Source organism: Narcine bancroftii, chromosome 7, assembly GCF_036971445.1.
Source record: "Narcine bancroftii isolate sNarBan1 chromosome 7, sNarBan1.hap1, whole genome shotgun sequence".
Lineage (NCBI taxonomy): Eukaryota > Metazoa > Chordata > Chondrichthyes > Torpediniformes > Narcinidae > Narcine > Narcine bancroftii.
In genome coordinates this window covers 11,960,860-11,985,636 of record NC_091475.1, presented here as the reverse complement: position 1 = coordinate 11,985,636, position 24,777 = coordinate 11,960,860, and the positions used below count along the sequence as shown (strand labels likewise).

At 43.7% G+C, this 24,777-nt stretch overlaps 2 protein-coding genes across 2 annotated transcripts in view; one reads left to right on the top strand and one right to left on the bottom strand.

Annotated features, from left to right (window-relative positions):
* LOC138738509 (C2 domain-containing protein 2) overlaps positions 1-7,925 on the bottom strand; it is a 55,830-nt gene extending 47,905 nt beyond the window's left edge. Inside the window, exon 1 of the mRNA XM_069888834.1 lies at positions 7,247-7,925. Coding sequence (XP_069744935.1) covers positions 7,247-7,552 — 306 coding nt within the window. The 5' untranslated portion in view covers positions 7,553-7,925. The remainder of the gene's footprint in view (positions 1-7,246) is intronic.
* A 9,854-nt stretch (positions 7,926-17,779) lies between these two features.
* atg101 (autophagy related 101) lies at positions 17,780-23,993 on the top strand. Its single transcript, XM_069888833.1, has 2 exons — positions 17,780-18,164; positions 23,013-23,993. The coding sequence occupies exons 1-2, from the start codon at positions 17,787-17,789 to the stop codon at positions 23,415-23,417; spliced, it is 783 nt and encodes a 260-aa protein (XP_069744934.1). The 5' UTR covers positions 17,780-17,786; the 3' UTR covers positions 23,418-23,993.
* Positions 23,994-24,777: the final 784 nt, after the last annotated feature.

Below are 24,777 nucleotides of genomic sequence, written 5' to 3'. Positions count from 1 at the left end.
GGATGGTGTTCACTACCTTAGCTTGAGAATCAAGGATGAGCAATGAAAATCAATGTCAGATATGTCTGAGGGCCTCAAATGAATTAAAAGTTGGAGCAAACAAGAAATGTTTGCAGATGCTGAACAGAGAAATGCTGGGGAGCTGGTAAACGTTTCAGGCCTGAGCCCTTCCTCAGTGTTGAAAAATCCAACAGATGCCAGAATAGAAAGGTAGAGACATAAATATCAACTTCTCCAATTTCCATTATTCCCCCTCCCTCACTCGCTTTCTCTCAAGCCTCTGCGTCCTTTCCTCCAGCTCCCTTTTACCTTGCCTAGCCCTCAACCCCCCCCCCCCCACATCACTTCTCTTCTTCTACTCTCCCACCTATTATCTCTTATCCATTGGCCCCCTTCCCTCCCCTCACCTTTTTGTGTCTGATTTTCAACCCTCCCGACAAAGGGCTCGGGCCCGAAATGCCCATTGCCTTTTACTTCCTGTGACACTGCATGACCTGCTGAGTTTCTCCAGTGCTCTTGTGTACTGCAAAAGTCTAATCCTGAAAACTATGCCAATCTCAGAAGGGTAACCAGATCTCCTGCTGACAAACCGGTTGCTCAGGATCACACCAGTGTACAAACCATAGGTTAACAAAAATAAACCATGGTAATTAACTTTAATTGCTTTTCAAACCACAAGAAGTAGAAATGGTGGGATTAGATACATAAACAGTTCAAAAGATGCCCTGCTTTCTTTGAGTCCAATTAGGAGTCAGAAGTTTTATCAGGGCCCAGTCAAGAGACAGTAATTTCCAGCCATATCCCAACACAGATATGCTTGTTAATATTTCTGAATGGAAAGTACCCTGTCCTGTGTACAAACACGAACGAGCCCAAGTATGTCTGAGTGGAAATACCAATTCAACCACGTTATACAAATGTGACAAGGCTTTGCTTTATTATTCAGCTCAAAGTTTCCAGAATTTCCCAAACCCAAAATAAATATAATGCAGCATATTCAACAGCCAATTTTTGGCACCGGCATTCAAGATCAGAAGAAAACTAAAAGTGTAACACGAACAACGAATGTATATCAATTCATTCCTGGGTTAAAAGGTAGTCGGGAGTCGTGCATCCCTCTCTCTTGCTTGTATTCTGAAGACAATAACTCAGGGCAAAATCAGTGACAGTCTGACACGTTGCCCAAGTGCAGTTAAACAGGAAAGTCTGCAGAGGCTGAGATTGCAGAGCAGCCCTGGAGAAACTCAGCAGATCATGCAATGCCCAGAGGAAGTAAAAGGTGAAAGGAGGAAAGTTCAGGGGAGACAGCAGGGGCCTGGAATGCCTTGGCAGGGTGGTTGGTGGTGAAGGCCGAATCAATAGGGGCATTTAAAAGATTCTTAGACAAGCACCTGGATGAGGGTTATGAGGTAGGAAGGGTTATTCTATTTTTGGTTGGAATATACAGTAAAGGTTGGCACAACATCAAGGGCCAAAAGGCTTATGCTCTTAACATCTTGGGCCTGAGCCCTTCGTCAAGATATGAGCATCCTGCCTAAGTGGCCTGTCTTGTGCAGGCTCCTCAGTAATGAACACAGACCATTTCACATGAAAAAACTCAAGTTTATTGTATATTATGTTTCCCTCTGCCCTGGAATCTCAAAAAGCACTTAAAACCCTATAACATATAACCATATAACAATGACAGTAGGGAAACAGGCCATCTTGGCCTCTCTGGTCCACACCAATTTAAGTGAACTCCACTAGTCCCACCTTCCTGCTCCCTGCCCATAACCCTCCAACCCCCTCACATCCATGCACTCATCCAACCTCCTCTTAAATGATAAAATTGACCCTGCTGCAACCACCTCTTCTGGAAGGTCATTCCACTCAGCCACCACTTTCTGAGTGAAGAAGGTCCCTCTTATTATAACTCTAAAGTTTTACCCCTAACCCTCAACTTATGACCCCTTGTTTCAATCTCTCCTCCCCTCAAGGAGAAGAGCCTATTCACATCTACTCTATCTTTTCCCCTCATAATTTTATATACCTCTATCAAATACGCCCCTCCCTCAACCATCTACGCTCCAATGAATAAAGACCCGGTCTACTCAATCTTTCTTCATATTCTAGATACTGCAATCCAGGCAACATTTTAGTAAATCTTCTCTGTACCCTCTCTACCTTATTGATATCTTTCCTATAATTTGGGGACCAGAACTCCGCACAATATTCCAAACTTGGCCTCACCAATGCTTTGAAAAGTCTCAACACCACCTCGCAGCTCCTATATTCCATGCTATGATTTATAAAGGCCAGCATTCCAAAAGCCTTCTTCATGAGAATTCACCTTCAAATAATGATGAACTGTTATTCCAAGATCCCTCTGTTCCTCTGCATTCCTCAATGCCCTCCCCTTCACTGCCCATTTTGGTTATTCTTCCCAAAATGAAGTTCTTCACACTTATCTACAATAAACTCCATTTGCCACCTTTCAGCCCACCCTTCTAAACAGTCCTCATCCTTCTGCAGTCCACGAAAACCCTCCTCACTATCCACAACTCCCCCTATTTTTGTATCATCTGCATATTTACTCACCCAATTTACCACTCCATCATCCAAATCATTAATGTAAATGACGAACAACAAGGGACCCAACACTGATCCCTGAGGCACACCGCTCGTCACTTGTCCTGGCAACCTAGACCTGGCAAAAAACACTGCTTACTAGAAAACTACATTAAAGTCCAATAAACAGCACAATAATAACCAGGAAGCCCATTTTCAGGCTGAGGGATAGATCTTGGACAACTCAGCACCCTTCAAAATTAAGCTTTGAGTGGGGCCTCCATTTAACATCTACTCAAAAGATAATGCAGCAAAATGTTGACAAGATTTTGGGCAAATTCCGGAAACAGGACTCAAAGTGTCCACCTGCTGACTTGGAGAGAAGGGTCTCCACAGCTGGCCCTATTTCACCAACGAGAACGGGTGCCAACAGAACGATTGCTCTTGCATCCACATTTCCCACATGAACACAAGAGGGGGAAGAAAAGGGAAATGAACATTATGGCAAGTTTAGATGCAAATCGAGCACAAAGTTCATGTCCTCAATAAACTCATCAGGATGTTACAGATTTGGCAACATCAGTGAAAACAGCCAGGGACAAAAATGAAAGGGCAGCAATAATTTTAATGATAAATAAACCCAGCAATGCATGATTCAAAGGTCTCGTCCCTAAACCTTGTACACTGTGGAATGATTCAACATTTTAGGGACCTGGAAAAATAATCATACACTGAAGAGTTCCCATTTCAATTAAAAACAAGTCCAACAAGAAAGAGGAGGAAATGGAATAACATTCTTGGATTTTATCCCACATTATATTATGGGGAAAAAAAAAGAAAACTCCACAAGGAGCTGTGCTTTGGAAAGTTTGTTTTGTACATAGCAACTGAAAGAAGCCTCCAGCTCCCATTCTTTAGCCAGACTTATATCCAATTCAGTTTTGTCGGCAGAAGTTGCACTTGCATAGCAACCTTCAGCTCACAAAGTTCCAAAGTACATGACCAACCAATATGGATTTCAATGTAGGGAAGAAAAGTAACCGATCCGTCCGCAGAGAAAGACCATCCGGAAGGAGAGCGGTGCTTCAGAAATAAACAAGAGCAAGGAGAACAACGGAAACCTGGGCTCTGCCCTGTTCAAATAGTACAGGACCTCACGGCTCCAATGACCTGGACCAAATCCCGATCCCCAGAGCTGACCACATTGAGTTTGCACGCACTTCCTGTGAACACATGGGTTTGCTCCAGTTTCATCCTACCTGGGTGGGTTACTCGGCCACTGCAAGTTGCCAGTGTCTCAATTCTGGGCTGGGTTAATGAGAACATGGGGAGAATCAAATGGAAATAGTGAAAATGGGTATAGATTTGGTAACCATAAAGGTGCATCTCTGTACTGTACAGGTTCAATTAAAACAGCACTGCAATATCTCATGTAGAAAATAGTATTCTGACCACACAGCACTATCTTGGGACTTCATCAAAATATCAAACTGCAGTCCGCCTGAGCTGGGAATTGAATCCACAGAACATTACCACACGTTATGCTCATCCATATACACCTACCCTCCCTACCTCACAACCCTCTTTTCCTTCCATCCATGTACTTGTTCCAGCCTCTACCACTACCCACAGCAACACATTCCAGGCACCCACTCTTTTTTTTTTTTAAATGACCTCTGATGTCTCCCCAAAACCTTTCTCCTGCCCCTTCACTTTGTAAAGATGTCCTCTGGTGTTTACTTCTCCTGCCCTGGGGAAAATCTGCTGGCTCTCACCTTACCTATACCCCAAATTTTGTCCAGCTTAAGTGCTTCATGAAGATATGCTGGCTTTTCAGCTAAAGATCACTTATTTGACAAACTGATAGAAATCACAGGTTATTAGCTCCTTAAGGCATCTTGGAATTTTGGGGAAATCTGCCAGCCCATTGGTACCAAGTGCACCAATACTCCTTGCACTAAGCTATTAATATTTCATTTCAAAGCACTCCTACCATCAAGGATGTGACCTGCTGTTGATGGAATCACGGAATGGAAACTTGCACGAGAGGAAGCCACTGGATTCTCACCAACATCGCGGCTCTCGATTTGTAGCTCCAGATGCCAGGGCACTTCACACTCATCCCAGCAATTTTTCAAGCGTAACAAGCGCTCCTACCTCCTCTGTACTTTCAGAATAATCTAAGCCACCAACTTCTCAAAATCCTTCCAACAATTCTGGAATTGTTGAATGTCCATGTGTAGATGGCCTTAGGTTTTTTCCCAGGGCTGAAATAGATAATAGGAGGGGGAATAGTTATTTTTAAGATGCCTGGGTGTAAATACAGGGGAGATGCTGTGTTTTTACACAGGTTTTAAGCAGGTACAACAGCATCTTTTAATAAACTATAAGACAGGTATGTGGAACTGAGAGAAAGTAGGGTTATGCAGTAGGGAAATTCTAGGCAGTTATTAGAAGAGGTTGAGAGGAATAAAATCTGCATGATTGAAGCAGAAACACACTGCTATAGAAACTCAGCAGGTCAAGCGGTGTAGTCTATATATAGCAGCAAAGATAAAGATACATAACCATTTCATATCGAAGGCTCAAGCTCAAAACATTGGTTACGTATCCTTATCTTTGTATATAAAGGACACTGTTAGACCTGCTGAGTTACTCCAGTCTGTTGGAGCAGGTTGACACAACACTGTGGGCTGTAGATTTCTATGTTCTACATGTGCAGGAGCCAAGTCTGTGCAGTACAGGCACATCACCAACCATTGTAAACTTCCTTGCTGTTAAATCAAGACCTCACTCTTCAAGACCGTGCAGCAGCTAGTGTTCACGGTCTATCCCTCATTGAAAGAATTCATGCCCAGGCATCTTCCACCAGACTGGAAATGATGAAGTCGCTCTAATACCGGAGAGGTGCCCAAGGCATAGTAGTCCAGCTGCTACACTTGACGAAGGCCTCAGACCCGAAATGTTGGTTGCCTTTGGCCTCCCACAGATGCTGTGTGATCTGCTCGGTTTCTCCAGCACTTTGGTGACCTGGCATTTTCATAGGTAGATACATAATGCACTTTTGTTCTAATCCAAGTAGTTCATAGCTCATGTTGCCTTGAAACAACAAATATCAAAATGGGTAAAAAGCAAAAACGAATCAGCATTAAAACATTTCTTATACAGCGAAACTTCTCAGACTTTGAGACCAAGGAAACACTCCCATTCTTCCACTAGCACAGATAATTCAACTGCAAAAATCAACCATTTGCACGACCTCCTCCCAAAAGCAGGCTAAAAATTTTTTACCAGTTCATTCAATAGATCCACCCAGACCAAGAAGTTTAAGTTTCAAACACACATCAACCTGCATGGCATCTTGCAGTCCCAAAGGAAGATGACAGATTATTACCCAAGAGTTTACAATGAAATCAGACAACATCCAGCCAAAACACCAAAAAAAACTTTCTCCACTGATGCTGTTTTTACAGCAGACACAGCTCAACTCTAACCAGAATTTATTGTCATGAGGACGACATAAAATGTGTTGTTTTGTGGCAGCGCAAACATTCATATAAACCACGTTACAATAAAAATAGCGCAAGAAAAAGCCAAAGTAAGGCGGTGTCTATGGTTCCCTGTTCATTCAGGAATCTGACGGCAGAGGGAAAGAAGCTGCCCTTGTGCTGTTGAGTGCTCATCTTCAAGCTCTTTTACCTTTTTCTCCCAAAGACAGCCAGTTGAAGAGGGCATAGCCTGGGTGGTGGGAGTCTTTGAGGATAAAGGTTGCTTTTTTTTTAAAAAAAAAAGAGACCACCTATTGTAAATGTCTTTGATGGATGAAGTCTGGTGATGTCACAGGCGGGTTAACAACCCTCTGGAATTTTTTCTTGTCCTGAGCATTGGCACCTCCGTATCAGTCAGTGAAGCAACCAGCCAGAATACTCTCCGCGATACACCTGTAGAAGTTTTTGAGAGTCTTCGGTGAATCTCCTCGCTAAGAATGCTGGTGAACCTTCTTCGTGACTGTATTGACACAGAGGCTCCAGGACAGATTCTCGGGAGATGTTAACACCCAGGAATTTGAAGGTCTTGACCCTCTCCCACTGCTAAGCCCTCGATGAGGTCTGGTTTATGTTCTGATTTCGTCCCGAACCCACAATCATCCACTTGGTTTTGCCAACGCTGAGTTGCAAGGTTGTTGGCACGACACCACACCTGTACGCTTCCTCATTCCCGCCTGTGATTCTGCCGACAACCACGGTATCATCGGCAAACTCGCAGATCGCATTAGAGCTGTGCCTAGCCATGCAGTCCAGATCACAATCTCTCGAACACCAGTGGTTCACCACCACATAACCATAGAGAAACAGACAAATTACTGGCAATTCCCTGCCCAAAATGCAGTTTGTAAAGGCAGACAAAGTTACATTCCACTTTATTCACTAGAAAGGCAGAAATGTTGGCCAAAAAATTCTCACATTGAAATAAATCACCTGAGCATCAGAGGACAAAATGTTAGCTCTTCCAAACATAACCGCCAAACCCAAGAGAAGCTAATTATGTGTATTAAAATTCTGTTCTAACCTACATTCTAACCCCCCCCCCCCCAATATCTTCACATTTCCAATACACACGAGCCAGGGCCCATTCGCACTGCTGTGCATAGAGTAAGAATCAAGGTGGAGGCAACAGCAAAACAAAAAAAATAACTCACCCTGTTCTTCCTGGCTGCCTGGTTGAGCGCACTGACCCAAGCCTTCTGCCACTGACACTTCCAGCTCTCCAGGGAGAGCAGCCAGGACAGGAGGGTGGCCGCCCCTTCCGAAGGGTCACTTGGAGGAGAGCCTGCCTGCGCCCCCAATCCAAACCTAGCTTTCACCCTTCCCCAGGACAGCCCCAGCCCACAGTGAAACCCATAGAGCATCAAGGTGAGGACAGAGGCCAGGAACAGGGCAATGAGCCCAGACCACCTCACCACATCCAAGAGACCAGACTCCATGCCCAGGTCCAAGTGGGACATTGCTGGAGCTAAACCCTGCAAGCCAGTCCCAGATAGGGGCAGGGAATACAGAGGGCCATAGATGTCAATACAAAAAAGAGCCACTGCATATTTTAAAAATGCATTAACTCTAAATACTTTCTTATATTTAAAATTGGCCACATTTCAAAACAGTGGAAAAGGTTAATTCATTCAGAGACGTGTCTCTTTTAAGCCTGTTTAAATCCAGCGCTTCCTCACTCTCTCCCTGAGCCCAGAGGTGAGCAATGGCCTAAGCAGGGCTCGGACCCCGGCCCTCGGTGAGGGATCGCACCCAAGCTGAGGCCAAGCCTCCGCCTCTCTCTCCCTCCCGCTCCCGCTCCAAACGGCGTCTGAACCGCGGCAGCGGCCACAACAACCCCGGCTCCTCTCAGCCCCGCCCCTCCCCTCCAGGTTTCTTAAAGCGGCAATGCACCGCTCAAGGTGGGGCCCGGCACTCCCGCCAATTGGAGTGACTGGACTCGAGACTGGACTCGAGACTGGACTCGAGACTGGACTCGAGACTGGACTCGAGACTGGACTCGAGACTGGACTCGAGACTGGACTCGAGACTGGACTCGAGACTGGACTCGAGACTGGACTCGAGACTGGACTCGAGACTGGACTCGAGACTGGACTCGAGACTGGACTCGAGACTGGACTCGAGACTGGACTCGAGACTGGACTCGAGACTGGGAGGCTGCTTCGCCGTTGATCGCCTTCGCTCCATCCGCTGCGATGGAGGGGACCTTCCAGTGGCCAACCGCGCCCCAACGCCAGTTCCGTCCATGTCCTCTTGCACCGTCAAACAAGGTCGCTTGCAAATTGGAGCAACAGTCCCTAATATTCCGTTTGGGCGCTCTCCAACCAGGTGGCATTAACATCGACTTCTCCGGTTTCCATTCGGCCGTCTCCCTGTTTCTCTCTCTCCCTCCAGCTCACCACTCCCCTCCCCATTCATCACTTCCCAGCCCCTCTTCTCTTCTTCCAGTCCCACCCACATCCACTCTGTTGGCCTGTGTTCCTCTCCCTGCCCCTTCACCTGTCTTTCTCTTCAGACACCTGCCTGCTTTTTGTTCAGACTGGAAGTGTTGGTTGTGTAGCTTTGCCATAAAGAACTCTGTGTGACCTGCTGAATTTCTTCAGCACTTCTGTGCATTAAACTATAATCACAACATCTGCAGAATTGTTTAGCACACAATCTGTTTCTACCAATCTTGCATGCCGTCTGTGTGTCATCTGGGTATATATGTACATAAAAATACCATATCTGCCCAAAACACATTAAAGATACAAGGCCCTTCATTTACTTATTGAATGTCCTGGTCAGGTCATGAAACCTAGTACGACCTGTTGCATGGTTGGATGGTCAGCACGGTTAGCGTGGCAGTTAGTGCCGGCAATATGGGCTCGAATCTGATGCTTGCCCGGTGCGGAGGGTGGGGCAGACACCCTGCAGGACGAAAAACAGGTCCTCTCATGGCGTCAATGACCTTCTAGCAAATACATGCCATGAAAGGGAATCCCTGACATCGAAGCTTGGCCTGGCCATTCACTGCAGCATAATTTCCCCCAGCCACCTTGGACCTCATCGTGCCACTGGATCCAGGAGAGGACGTTAAGAGGTGGGTCTGGACCTGTGCAAACCCTCCCCCCCCCCATTCACCTAAATTCATTTACGCACACGCTGTTCTTTTCTGAGGAGTGGGGTACCGCACAAACTGATGAAATGAATCATTATCATCCTATGGGATGGATGGCCGGAAGATTTGAGTAAATGTTGAACTTAAGTTGATAAAGAGCATCCTGATGGATGCATCTTTGCTGTCCAAGTGTTCCAGGGCTTTGTATAAAGCCAGTGAGATGGCATCCACTGTGGACCTGTTGCCATGATAGCCAAACTGGAATGTATCGATGTCACCACTCAGACAGGAGCTCATATGCTTCATCAAAACACTTCATCACCGATGATGTAAGTGCTACTGGTTGATAGTCACAAAGGCAGGTTACTACCCGGAGTAGTTTATGGTTTGGTTGGTAGTACAGGGAGGTTTAAGAGCCTGGATAAAATAAACTTCTTGGGCCAAGATGTGCTGGACTTTGGGCAGAAGGTTGTGACAAGGGTGATGGGGCAGCATTTCACACAGATGTCTTCAATACACAGGAGTTCAGTGGCCATGATGGACTGAGCCAGGTTTGCCACTTTTTGGAACCTTCTGTGTTCTTTGGCACTGGAAATTCCTGATGCAACCAGTCAGTATACTTTCCACAGCACATCTGTAGAAGTTCGATGGAATATTTGACAACATATCAACTTGTAGCATGACTGAGAACACTCAAGGCCAGAGAGAGTGCAACACGCTTTTATTTGATAAGAATGGTACGCACGGTCTGTGAATTGAACTGGGTTTTGGTGGGGGTCCAGGGTTTATATCGGGGTATGTGGGGGGTGGAGTCAGGGGAGGAACCAGTCCTTAGAGCATTGCACCAGTAGTGAATTCTTAGTTCACTACATTCACCCCTTCCTTTGAAATGAAACCTATGGGTGAAGACAGAGAACATTGGATAGTCAAGACCAGAGCGAGAGTACAGCATGCTTTTATTCAGTAAGAATGGCGCACATGGTCTGTGGACTGAACTGGGGTCCTAGGTTTAGATCGGGATATGCAGGGGGCGGAGTCAGGAGAGGAGCCACTCCTTAGAGCATCACACTGGTAGTGAATTCCCAGTTCACTACACAACTTTCTTCATGCTGTTGAGAAAGTAAAGGCTTTGGTGTAATTGACAGGAATAGCATGAACCAAAGGATTCAAGAATCATTTTTCTCTACTCGCTGAAAATTTATCACGTCTCAGGTTAAAAGACAAAATTCAAGCAATGTTGGGAATGGGGTGTTAGTCACTTTCTGCTATGGGCTGTGGCATTCAGAAATAATGAAATGCTGACATTTGAACAGAGAGGTAGAATGAAGTCAGAAAAGCTAGGCCCCAGAAAGAGGAGTCTGAGATAAAGAAAAGTCGAGAGAGAAGGGGCCTCAGACTGGGAGAGGAAGTGTATGAAAAATCAACATATAAAAGCATTTCCTTAAATACATCTTTATTTTCACAATGATACACTATCAATTACACCAAAAGGCTGGAGTTGTAGAATGACAGGCTTTTATTACCATAAGACTAGACACATGCTCCTGTTCTGGCCTGATTCCAGGACTTGCACTGAGGTAAACATCTTTCTTCGGGGATTCCGGGGGGAAGAGTTACAGAGGAAAGGCGGGCCAGCCATATGTAGGGATGCAGTGCCAGTGACATAGTAACAGCATATTCTGGTGTATCACCCCCCACAACCATTCGATGGAAATAATCCAATCCTAGGACCTAATCAGAGAACCAAAAGATGAACTGATTGTACAGCAGAACTGGCTGTCATTATGCTCAATGTCCATGTGTTCCATCTTCTTTTAAATAAAGCAGTTAATAACTTTAACCAAACAACAGGGTGTTAACTCGGTCCACCTTTAGAATGATTCAAGGAGTTTACACGGAAAGTTCCACCAGTTAACAAAGGAATTTATTTCATTGTTAAAGACAGTGTCTTAAAAAAGCAGCCTCTATCCTCAAAGACCCCCACCCACAAACCACCCAGGCCACACCCTCTTCACTCTGTTACCATCAGGGAAAACATACGGGAGCCTGAAGACGAGAACTCAATGGCACAAGGACAGCTTCTCCTCCCCTGCCATCAGATTCCTGAATAATCAACGAACCGCAGACACTGCTTTACTTTTAGTGCACTCTTATTTTTTATATTTATCGTTGTAAGATGGTTATAACATGTACGTTTGCACTGTTACGCTGCTGTAAAACACCGACTTTCATGACAAGAATTCTGATTCTGAGGCTGAGGGAAGATCTTACATGTTTATAAAATTATGAGGGCCATAGATTGGAAAGTCAGACTTTTTTTTAACCACAAGGACAGGGGAGTCTAGGATTTGGGGGTCAGGGTTAAAATGAGAGGAGAGAAATTTAAAAATTAAGGAGGGGCAAGTTTTTCACCCAGTAAGCGGTGACTATCTGGAATAATATTCCAGTGGAGGCAGATATAATTACAATGTTTAAAGGATGTCTGGCCTGCTACTTATATAGGGAAGGCATAGAAGGAGACAGACTTATCAAGGGCAAATTGGAATAGTGTAGAAAGGCGTCACGGTTGCATGGATGGAGAGGCCCCATTTCTGTGCCATAAAATTCCGTGATTGTAAATGTAATAAATAAAAGAGGTAGAAGAAACGAAGGCAAGCAGTTAATAAAATAGGAGTAGAAACAGATGTTAAAAGGCTACATTTAATGGCTCTATATCTAAATGCACATTGCACATGAACTGATGGCACAAATAGTTCTGTGGGAATGATCTAATTGCCAATACGGAAACAAGGCTGGAGGGTATTCCGCTTTGGGGAACAACAGGCAAAAAGGAAAAGGATGTAAGATAGCATTGTTAATAAACAGCAGTGGTTCATAAGGATTTTGGCTTGATTGATTGTAGAATTAGAACTGGCTGGGTGGAGCGAAGAAGCAGGAAACATTGGTGGGCTTTGTTTGTCAGACCCCAAGTAAAAGTTGTGACGTAGGGTGCGATGTAAGTCTGAAAACTGAAGGAACGTGTGGCAAGGGTCACTCAATACAGCCAGTTCCCGGTTTACATAAATGTTCAGTTCCTAAAAAATGCTCCATAAATCAACTTTTCTGTAGTCAGTGCAGTGATAGGACATTAGAGTTGGGTTTATGCTGCAATGCTATAAGTAATGATGTAAAATGCTCCTGGGTGTTGTAAGGTAAAACATCATGAGATGGGAATGTGTAAGGAGTTACCCTGTACAGGGCTGTAACAAGATGTGAATGCATCCTTGTACTTACAAGATAAGAGAGACATTGATGGATTGAGAGGCAGGAAGCTAGCAGGGAAAGGATAGCAACAGTTTTAGTCATTGGACAAGTAATGATATGATGATGTTCTAAGCACGTATCCAAGGGTATAAAAAATCACCATTTTGCTGATAACGGCAGAATGCATTCTCCGACTAACATGGTTAGTTGCAAGTGTTACAATCCGGTAATAAAGAACAAAGAACCCTGATTTCGACTCAGCCTGGTGTTTGTCTCACTCATTCATGAACAAAGCAGACCTAACAGTGTGTATCACTTCTGTCAATGTTTTATCATGCATTATAAGAGGACGATTTTTTTTCCACAAGCCCACTCAAAGATTCACCCATGCAGGCGGGATTTCATTTAAAAAATCAAATTAAATTGGATCGGGAACTGGAAACTATTCTCAGAATAAAATTTCCCCATATTCTTAAATGGTATCCATTCATTGGACTATACAGCTACACATATTGTATCATTCTGCATGCACTTCATACAGCTCATTCACTTCATCCAATATCTTCTATGTTCCCCCAAAAACTGCCCATAATTAAACAATGCAACAGGCACTGTATTAATATTAGTTTGCATTTCTGCAACGACCTTTCTGATCCCATGCATTTAAGGTGAGGGGAAGTTTGAAGGAGATGTGTGGGATCAGTTAGAGTTGTAGGTGCCTCAAATAAGGGGCCAGGAATAGTTGCAAAAGTGGAAAGAAAAGTAGTGTGGAAGAGGCTTAGATAAGACACAAGATTAAATGGAAATTTTTCAAGTGCCAAAGTTTTAGTTTACGTCGGACATAATGTGTCCCTGGGTTGCACTGTTCTTTATCTTTGTAATTTTCCAACCTAAGGACAAAATCAATTTTCAAATGTTTTCCTCAAGAACAATCTGTAATTAACAAGTCACTTCAACGTAGCAGTAGAGATACAAAGTCTGAATAATTTTTTTTCTGTCCTTAAGACATTTTTGTAAAGTATCTTTCTACTGTACCACTTTAAGATGTCACTGCACTAATATCCTGAGAATAAATATTTGTCACGTATTTGATAATAATGGGTTAAGATGGATATGAAACTAATTCCTTAATTAAGTGATTGCTGGTTATTTATAACCAGAAATAGTAAAACAAATCTCTTTACAAGATTCAGACAAATTCAGATTAATATCTTGTAAGTATGATTTGAGCATCGTCACGAGATCACAAGGTATAGCAGCAGAAGTAGGACCATTGGCCCATCGAGTGTGCCCCGCCATTCCGATCATGGGCTGATCCATCCTCACCCTCAATCCCACTCCCCTGTAACCCTTGACGCCCTGGCTAATCAATTCCTGTCAATCTCTGCCTTAATGCCCTCACTTCCACAGCCGCCTCTGGCAACAAGTTCCAGACTCTTGACCGTCTGACTAAAGACATTTTTCCGCATCTTTGTTTTATATCAACGCCCTTTTATCCTGAAGTTGTGCCCTCTTGTCTTAGAATTCCCCCACCATGGGAAAAATTGGCTATTTGAAAGTGGCCTATATAAAAGCCAATTGGTTTGGTCAAACCTTAAATATTGAAAACATAATAATCTTAAATATTTAGTTTTAAAATCGAAAGCATGTACTTATTGTTCAAAAATATCCATGCGTTTAAATTTCAAATTTATTGTCATGTATACCTGGTAAGGTGGGAGATTTAGTTCTCATGAGTAGTCCAGCATGTTGACTCCAATATACACATACCTCAAAGTAGAAGAGCAAGAGCATAGTACAGGGGTTAGTGTTGCAGTGAAAGACCAATCAGTACATTACAAGGACAGCATGAGATCAATCTGGTGAAGTTCATTCAGGAGCCTGATGGCTGCGGAGAGGAAAATGTAATTGAATCTGTTGGTGCTTGTTGGACACACACAAACTGATTCCCTCCAATCCACCATTTCAGTGTCTTGCTGAGAAACTTGCCCCATCATGGGATTTCCAAATGATACCCTCTTCTTCCAGGTCACCACAGAGTTCCTCTTGTTTCCTTTATTTCAGGAGAAACGCTCTAGCCAGACATTTCCTCTTGTAAGGACTACAAGGGTTTTCAACAGGCTGAACTCAGAACTCACCACCTGTCTTCAAAATGGGGGTTTCAACAAGCCTGCCAGTTTTCCATGTTGCAGCCTCCCAAAAGTCACTGCTGAACAGTAGAACTTCTCTCTCTCTCTCCAAAGAATCATGACCTATGTTGTTACAGAGTTCTGTGTTGTGTATTGACCTATGTGTTGTGTGGTTTTGTGTTGAAAAGTGACAGTTTGCCTTCGAGAGCCAAGGTGAAGGTGGACTGCTGAGAGAGTGGGAGACGGACTGAGCATTTGCAGAAAATGATCTAAAAATTTCTGGACTTGGATGATAAACCACCACTGGGGGTGCTGTGGAGTGGAAGAAGGCCCAGTGCAAAACCACATGACCTCTCTTCGAACAGCAAACTGCAACCAGACAGATTGTTGGCACCGAAATCAGTTTCTGAGCCTGGACATCTTGCTTTAAAGACAATAGTCCATTTACTCCACAATATCTGTCCAATTAACACCTACTTGTGAAGTCTCCATAGGCATTCTTCAAAGTTTCTGTAAAGTCATTGTGGACATGACGTTTCTCCTTATGCATAGCTCTTGCATTTCAAATGAGATGTCTTTTGTGAAATGTTAATGTCTGTTTGTGAAGTGACCTACACTAACCCCCCCATCTATCTCTTTTAAAAACATATTTATATATGAAATAAAATATAATATAACCCATAATGCTCTCTCTCTCTCTCTCTGTATAGATATATAAAATAATTATATAAGAATATTTGTGCTTTATATATATTGCTTTTCTGTTTGTGTGTTATGTCTGGGTGTTTTGCACCGAGGACTGGAGAACACTGTTTTGTCCTGTTATACTTGTGCAATCAGATGACTATAAACTTGACTTGAAAACATGAAAGTCTGCAGTGTTGAAGTAAAAGCACAATGCTGGACAAACTCAGCAGATTTTACTTTACGTAGCAAAGATAATGGTACATAACCAACATTTTTGGCTTGAGTTTTTCATCTAGATATGGACAAAATGTGGGCAGGCGCCCAAACAAAATGGTGGGGGGGGGTGTGGGGTTGTGGGCAGGTGAAGGAGACCTGGCCTACAAATGGAGGGCACACCAGCAAGCAGGGGAGTGAATGGCTCTGTGAATGCAGAGGAAAGGAGATGGAGAGGTGGTGTAAAGGAAACAGAGGGATGGAGAAGAAAGGGGATGGACGAAGTGTGGACTAGCAGAAACTAGAGAAATCGATTTTCATGCCATCAGGTTGCTGGAGAGTGCTGAGGCAGAAAATTAGGTGCTGTCCCTCCAATTTATGGATGGTCTTGGTTTGACAGTACATGAGGCCATGTTGATGACTTGAAAACATGAAAGTCTGCAGACACTGTTGTTACAGAGTTCTGTGTTGTGTATTGACCTATGTGTTGTGTGGTTTTGTGTTGAAAAGTGACAGTTTGCCTTCGAGAGCCAAGGTGAAGGTGGACTGCTGAGAGAGTGGGAGACGGACTGAGCATTTGCAGAAAATGATCTAAAAATTTCTGGACTTGGATGATAAACCACCACTGGGGGTGCTGTGGAGTGGAAGAAGGCCCAGTGCATGAGTCATGGTCTGGAGGACAGTTTAGAATGTTGGGATTTCAAAAAGGGATGAACATTCTGAAGGCAGTCGGAAGGATCCAGACCAAGCCAGTTGTTCCTCTCTCTGCAAGCAACACAAGAAGACTACTTTGAATTTCGTGCTCTCTCTCTCTCTCTCTCTCTCTCTCTCTCTCTCAAAGATCTTTTGGCTTCAGTTCACCAAACAAACTGAATTTTGTTTATGATCCTTGCTTCGGTTGAGATCGAAGTTTTGTGAGTCTTGTGTGTTTTGTGTCTAAGTTTTTCTGTGCCCTGGTTGGAAATATAACTTAGACTTTAATCACATATGTTATATTTAGGCTGGGGAATTTATTTGTTTTACACTGTTGTAGAAATTTGCATAGTAACCAGTGGTCATTGTTATAAAAGGGGGGATTTTGAATTAAAGTTTGAAGGTGAATTTTTGTTAATAAAGTAATTTTTCATCATTACCCCTGTGTGATAGGCCTTCTTTGTGGTTGCTGGTTTGATCTTGTAACATTGTGAATGAAGAATAAACTGTGACAGATATATAGATATGTTTGTGGGAGATAAATTGGGAAAGGTTTGTTAGTGTAGGTCACATACAAACACTTTAAAACAAATCTTATTTGAAATACTGGAGCTAGACATGTCAGCTCCACAGCTTTTGCAAGAGCTTTGGAGAGTGCCCAAGAGACTTCATTAATGAATTGTTGTTTACAAAAAGCAACAGATGAAAGAGCTTGTCAGAGCTACAGATTGTCTGGAAGGGAACTTGCTGTTCTAAGAGGATCATGTGGTTTTGGAAGCAGAGAGAGTAAAACAGGCTTTTCTCTCAGTGAGCGAGAGACACATACAACACACTGATCAGTTCTACAGTGTTACAGCCAGCAACAGCAGCTGGGACTGGAGCAGGACAAGCTGTAAAGCTTGTGGGAAAACCCCATTTGGAAGACGGGTTGTGAGTTTTTAGTTCAGCCTGGTCAAAGCCCTTGCGGTTCATGCAAGAGGAGAGGACTGGCTGTCTAATGTTTCACTTGAAATAAGAGAAACAAAAAAGGAACCTGAAAGAAAGAGGTTACCATCTGGAGAACCCTGAGGGGGCAAGTTTCTTCAGAAAGACGCTGAAGTGGCTGATGGAAGAATCAGTTGTGGGTGTCGGCGTACAACAACCGACAAGAACCTTCCTGAGCGGTAGCCAGGCACCCAAGCCTGGCGAGCTTTATAAATGTTAAATTCCGTGCCCGGTCTAAGAATTGCCTGCGACCAGTTGGAGGAATGAGAAGCGAGATTGGATCGTAAATCAAAGAACTTTTCTGAACTCACCCACACATTACATACCTGTGCACAGAATAGTTAAGTCAAAAAGTGCACTTCTGTTTTCACATTGTTGAAGTAACCATTTGTCTTGGTGAATATCTATTGCTGCTGGGTTTTGGGGTCCTCAGGGCTCGTAGCAAAACACAACGCTGGAGAAACTCCCCGGATCATCCAGCATTATTTGGGGGTGGGGGAAAGCCACAAGCATTTCGCGCTGGTGGTTTTTGTCCTGGCCAGGAGACTGTAGCGACTGCCATTCACTGCTTTGGCTCCTCCCGCCGCCGGCGATGACGTCACCGAATGGAATGTTTACATTGTAGCGCGTTGTATCCATTGTTCCATGGTGATACTGTTCCACCCAGGTCTGGTGGCGCCCGGTGTCACTGCCCCTTCCCCCCCCACCCCTACTTCCCCCCCCTCCTCCCCCAGCAGTTGCAGCCTGGTGAAGGACGGCGAGCGGACGAGGATGAACTGTCGGTCGCAGACGCTGGAGCTGACGGTGGAAGGCAGGCAGATCGAGGAGACCGTGCTCGCCGTCCTCCACACCGTGCTTCTGCACAGGAGCTCGGGGAAATTCCACTACAAGAAGGAGGGCACCTACTCGATCGGCACCGTGGGCACCGAAGACGTCGACTGCGATTTCGTCGATTGCACCTACGTGAGGGTGTCGTCGGACGAGCTGGACCGCGCATTGCGCCGATCCGTCGGCGAGTTTAAGGTGGGTTCCGGGACCCGGCGTCCAAGTTGCGCCCCGTGGCGGGGATTGAAGGCGCCACGGTGGTCGGGCCAGCAGTTCACGCCGTGGTCCCACTCGGATTTCACTGGCGGGCCTGATTGGGACGCTCACACTGAGCGTAAAAATTGCCCTGGGTGGTTGGGGGGGGGGGGGTCCCTGAATTCTAAGCCCCCTCCGTCGTGAAATATCCTGCCCTTCACTGGGAGGCTGGGATCTTGAGCAAACAGGGGATGGGCGGATAGAAGGGGCGTCTTGACCCATGCTTTCTCTCCCGGGCGGGTCACTTGTAGCAGGATGACACGAAACCCCCAGCTAAAAGTCCATCAGGAAGGGTCTGGGGAACTTTCCCACCGTCTCTGCCGATACATTACAAAGCTCCCAGACTTTTTAAAAGCCACCCCCACCCAAATGAAATGCGTCGCCTTCCCCCTCGATGGAGGAGACCAGTCATCTCGGGTCAAGTTGGAACTGCACAGAAGATAACGGAAAACTTGTATTCTAAGTGACGATCTGGGCCGAAGGAAGCCCCCTCCACTCGAACATGATTACAATTTATTAAATTAAATTCGACCTGGGAAGATTGGGGAATTTCCTGGAACGAATTACTGGAATTCGATACCAGAATTGCTTTCATTGGGGAAATTAACAGATATAAGGGCTGAAATAAGGCTGTCAAAATATCAGTTGAAATTTGTTAAAACTCACTTTAGCGGAGGCCAGGAAATCCATAGCCATGACTTGGAAATCTGAGTCTGACCCCCCTGAAAGTCAGAAATGCATAGCTGTGTTCCAACGACTCGTGCAAGATTCTGAGAAGTACTGACAACAATATTTACCCTTTATTTATATATATCTTTATATATATGTATATAGATATATCTATATCTATATATATATCTTTATATATATATATATATATCTCTATATATATCTTTATATATAGATATATATCTATATATCTATCTTTATATATATATATCTCTATATATATCTTTATATATAGATATATCTATATATATATCTATATATCTATCTTTATATATATATATATATCTTTTTTATATATATATATCTTTTTAGATATATATATCTCTCTCTCTCTCTCTTTTTATATATATATATTGCTTGTGTGTTTCTACAATGTGTCTTTTAAGAATATGGAACCTGTATTTAAAATACACGGGGGTTAATTTTTAATGATTCCACCCCCCCGCCCCCCTCCAATCCCCAATACCACTATCTCCAGTATCCCTAGGACAAGACATTTATCCCTTAAAGAGGAACTAAGCTCTGGATGAATCATGTAATGTTTCATCTGTATGTAATTAATGCTTTTGGAAAACATGATTTTTTTCACATCATATTACAGATTTCTTTTATCTTTTTCCTTTGGGGAGAGGGGTCTTTTTGCTTTTCATGTTTCCTACTTTTTGAAGGATTAACACAGAGTAATTTTATATTTATAAAAGAAAAGTGCAGAATTTGATAATTATGATATTGTGTTGATTCTGATAGTTTGGTTTTGGTATTTTATTGTATATAACTGTGTTTTTTCTTTGATTTTGTTTGTTTTGTAACTTTGTTTGAAAATGTTTAAAAAAAACATAGTTAAAAGTAAAACATGAACATCTGCAGACACCTTCCAAATATGGCTTCCCCTCTACCATCATCAATTCAGCCCTCATCCGCATCTCCTCTATTTCCTGCTCATCTGCCCAGGCCACCCCGCCCCCTTCCCCTGGATGTAACAAACATAGAATCCTCACCTACCACCCCACTGGCCTCTGCATCAACACATTATCCTCTGGAATTTCTGGCACTTACAACAGGATCCCACCACCAGACAAATTTTCCCCTCTCTGCCTTCCAAAGGGACCACTCCCTCCGTGACCCCCTTGTGCATCCCCGCACCCCACTGTGCCCCAGGAGGTGCCACACTTGCGCCCACACCTCCTCCCTCACCACAGCCCAGGGCCTTTCAAGTGAAGCAACACTTTACTTGTGTATCCGCAGGGCTGATTTACTGAATCTGGTGCTCCCTTTGTGGCCTTCTCTACATCAGAGAGACGGGGAGATCGCTTCGCTAAGCATCTTCGCTCCGTTCGCACCAGTGACAGATGTTTTTTGCGCGGCCGCTGTGTTCCAAAGAATTATTCCCAGAACACAGTCTGCAAAAAGATCGGAATGGAAATGAGTGAGTCATTCCCATTCTGCAATTTTACCTGCGGCACCCCTTAGACATTTTTGCAGACTGCCCGCAGTCTAAACTGAACAACAGCCCGCAACAATGGGTTAATGAATATGACGCAATGATAGTGCGCGATGTCACGTTCATCTCGCGTCATTCCGGAGGATAATGTGTTGGATGCGATGGCTGGTGGGGTGGTAGGTGAGGATAAGGGGGATTCTACATTTCTTGCATCTGGGGGCAGAGGGAGCCAGGGCAGATGAGCAGGAAATGTGAAGCAAGGTGACATTTACTTACCAGCAGCAGTCAACCACTATGTTGAATCATTGGATTGATGCCTTAACGAGATCTGTGGATCTAGAGCCACTTTGCTCTTCTGTCTTGGGGCTTTCTCGGACATAGGTGAATGACGTCACGGGCAATGTCAACTCACATTCAGCTTATGTAAGTACTTCACCTACGGTAATTTGTCTAAACTCGCGGCGATATCCATACACAAGTCATTCTGTGTATGCGTAAAAAACAATGAGACTTCCCAGAAGCCAACCATCTCAGTTCTTGGTCTCACTCGCATGTCTGTCCAGGCCCTCTCCAGCTGGATGGCATTAACCTCGACTTTTCTGGTTTCTGCTAGCCTGCTCTCCTCTTCCCCCTCTCTTCTCTATTCACCGAGCCCTCCCTCCCTTCTCCACCTATCACCTCCTGCCTTTGCAACCACACCCCCACCACCCCACCCTTTTGTTCGGATGGCTGTTGACATTTTCCCAAACCTTGATGAAAGGCTCAAGCCTGAAACGTCTGGTATGTATTTTTTAAATCTTTGCTATATAAAGGACACTGCTTGACCTGCTGAGTTTCTCCAGCTTTGTGCTTTTACAAAACCAGCTAAGTAATTTCAAAACTAGGGGAAGGAAAATGAACAGTTTAATTTGTTACCCATTAGGTATTTGTCTGTCCATCACTGGTAATAATGTGGTTCAACACCATCTGTCCTAACAATCTCAAAATCACTTACTCCTTCAATATGAAAAGTCCCCCGATCTACAAGTTGCTCAAAGGCAAGCCTTGTGGGACCCATTTCTCCAATTTTGAGGGTGTTTTAAATATTGAGGCATGGTCTACATTTTTCAAAGTGATAAGAAATACGCGTTGCCATATCAGTTGTATCCTCGCCACAATGAACATGTAACTTCCATTCAATGTTATTTGCATTGCTCTGTTGGAATTGTGACTTGGCCTTAAAAGGTGCAATGCTTGTTAGGACCATGACCCATTTTAGAGATAACAGCCTCTCATTTACAGTAGTTGCTATCCCTAGTTTGAATGTTAATTCCTTATCACTGAAAAGTGTGGACTCGGCCTCTATGTGAAAAACACCCTCCGAGCAAGAGAAAGGGTCCCACAAGGTCCCTTTAGGCAAACCATTTAGGACCGAGATGAGGATTCCCAGAGGGTGGTGAATCTGTGGAATTCATTGCCACAGAGGGCAGTAGAGGCAGGTTCATTAAATCTATTTAAGAGGGAATTAGATCTATTTCTTCAGTATAAGGGTATTAAAGGTTACGGAGAGAAGGCGGGGAGGGGCACTGAACTTTAAGATCAGCCATGATCTCGTTGATTGGCGGAGCAGGCTCGAAGGGTCGAATGACCTACTGCTCCTATGAAATCTATAAGGCTTGTCTTTGAGCAGCTTATAAATAGGACTTGATAATGAAGGAGTAAGGAATTGTGTAATTTTTGAGATTGTTAGAACAGATGGTGTTGAATCACATATTTACCAGTGATAAACAATAGCTTCCAATTATATAGCATCTTCATGTTGTAAAACACCTCCAAGGTCTTGAATGCTGCTTCATTGGATTGACACAGTACAACTCCAATTATCCAAAATGGTCAGAACCGGACAGAGGGAGCCAAGGCAGATGAGCAGGAAATGTGAAGCAAGAACTGGTCATTTTTTTTTTATATAGCAACAGCAAATCACTTGTAACAGTGTTTAAACAACAAGAAGCAACAAGGAAAGGCTTTTTAAGCATTAAAATAAAGTTTAATTCTCACAAAAAAAAACTGGCCACCGCCGATCACCGACACGTCCCCACCAAGGCCCTGCTTGTGTTGGGAACCCGAGGGTACCACTCCTGCCCGGGAGCCTGAGGTCCACCGCTGCCGCCCCTGGGAGCCCTAGGTCTGCTGCTGCTGGCACCAGGGGCCAAGGCCCCCCATCAGTTTGGTTCTGAAAACATTTTGGATAAATGAGGATTTCAGATATCCTCGTTAGTACAACATTTTTAAAAAAGATTGGATAACTGAGGATTTTGGAGAATCAGATTTCGGATAATTGTAGTGTAATGGGCGTACTACAAGGAAAGTTAAACATGCTGGAATTCAGAAAAATGTGTGTGACTCCACCGACTCGTGCAAGATTCTGAGAAGTACTGACAAATTGAGTACCATCCCGCATCTGATGAAGCCACAGAATACAAGATGGATTTATGTATACATGCATGGAATAGTAACCAGACTTTTTTTTACCCTAAATCTTGAATTTGTGACATTGTGCAGTAAGATATTGAGATTTGTTGATGTTCTTAAAATGATTGAACCTACAACATTCTTGCTCAAGTTTTCTCCTTCAACTTTAGGATGCTCTTCGTAACTCTGGCAGCGATGGGAGTGGCCAAATCTCCCTGGAATTCTACCAGAAGAAGAAGTCCCGCTGGCCGTTCTCTGATGAGTGCATCCCGTGGGAGATGTGGGCCTTCAAACTCAATGTGGTGAACTTAGCCAATGAGCAGGAGAGGCAGATCTGCAGGGAGAAGGTGGGCGAGAAACTGGGCGAAAAGATCATCAACATTATCGAGGTGATGAACAGACATGAGTATTTGCCTAAAATGCCCACACAATCAGAGGTGGACAATGTCTTCGACACAAGTTTGAGAGACGTACAACCCTATCTGTACAAAATTACTTACCAGATCACTGATTCTCTTGGAACATCTGTTAGTACTACCATGAGGAGGTTGATCAAAGACACCTTGGCTTTATAAAAACAAATCCTGTTGCACTTTTAATTTTTCTTCCTTCTCCCAGCAGGCTGCCTCTGGTGTTTTTTTTAAAAATCTCCTTCAGACAGCTTTAGGGTGTCTCCCGTTTTAAAATCCCATCAGCCATGCCGTGCAGCATCTTCCAAAATGTCACGTTGTTTCCATTGGCCTTCTGGAAGGTGGTTAGTCTATTTATGTTGTTACTTGCTCTAAGCTGGTCAGAAAAATCTAACTGGAAAGGACTGTAGAAAGGAGAGGCCTTGGTTCTATTCTTAAATGATGAGAATTTCCTTCTCGGAGAAGTCCACAGGCAAGGAAATGATCACCAATGTTTGCAGTGTTGCTCAGAGCAAGTAGCCTGTCCAATGTTCATTCAATAGCCATTAGAGGCAATTATGAAACTATCTGAATATTACTTGTGGAGACGGGGATGATTAAAGAGCAGACAGAAATCCTAACAAGTGTATTTAAAATAACAGTGTGGATATAATATTCTAAAGTTGAGTTCAGAGATAATGTTTTAATTTTCATATGGTAAAATATTCTATGATAAAACTGAATAAACAGAAATTCCATTTAGATTATTTATTTACTGGAGTGTTAAAATGGTGCCTGTTGGTGGTTCCAGCTGGCACACTATGTTGACCGTACATAGGCCTGCTGCCACATGTAAACACAGCAACAATTACTGCACATTTCATCTCGAAAATGAAAGTGGAATCCAAAAAATGCCAAAACGTAAGATTAGGTTCGTTCATTCTCCACATTACCGTTAGGAAGGCCTTGTGCATTTCCTGTGTTAATTTCAATCATTTTTTTCATAGAGACAGTGAATATATTTATTTAGTGACTCAATACTAAGAATATAAATTAGAAACAGTTTCCATACTATAAAAGATTGATGGAAAGGACCAGGTTTCTGATATCCCTGGAAACCCAGTCTCTCTCTTAGCGGAGTCCGAATCCTCCTTGTTTGATTATAGGGAGTAGTCAAGAGTACTGTCTTCATCCATGGTGATAGTATTGAAGGTTGGTATATTCAGGAAGGATTGCAGGGGCTTATCCAGTTGGAACTATCTAGTCCTTTCAGCACAAAGTCACTGATACAGAATGTTAACAGGGCCATCCTGTTAGATGAATATTCTGCTAACGTCTACCCCACCATCCTCCGCCAACAAGGTAGGTTGGTTGATATCTGAGCTTGGGTATCATTTCACCAACTTGTAGAAACTGAATGTGATTCTGAAATTTTATTTGCATGTCATGTCAAAGCCACCCCAGCTCCAAATATATTCCTCTGCCAACCCAAGAATAGTCACTAGTTCATCACTTGGCAGTCAAGAAACACAGGAATGGCACGAGA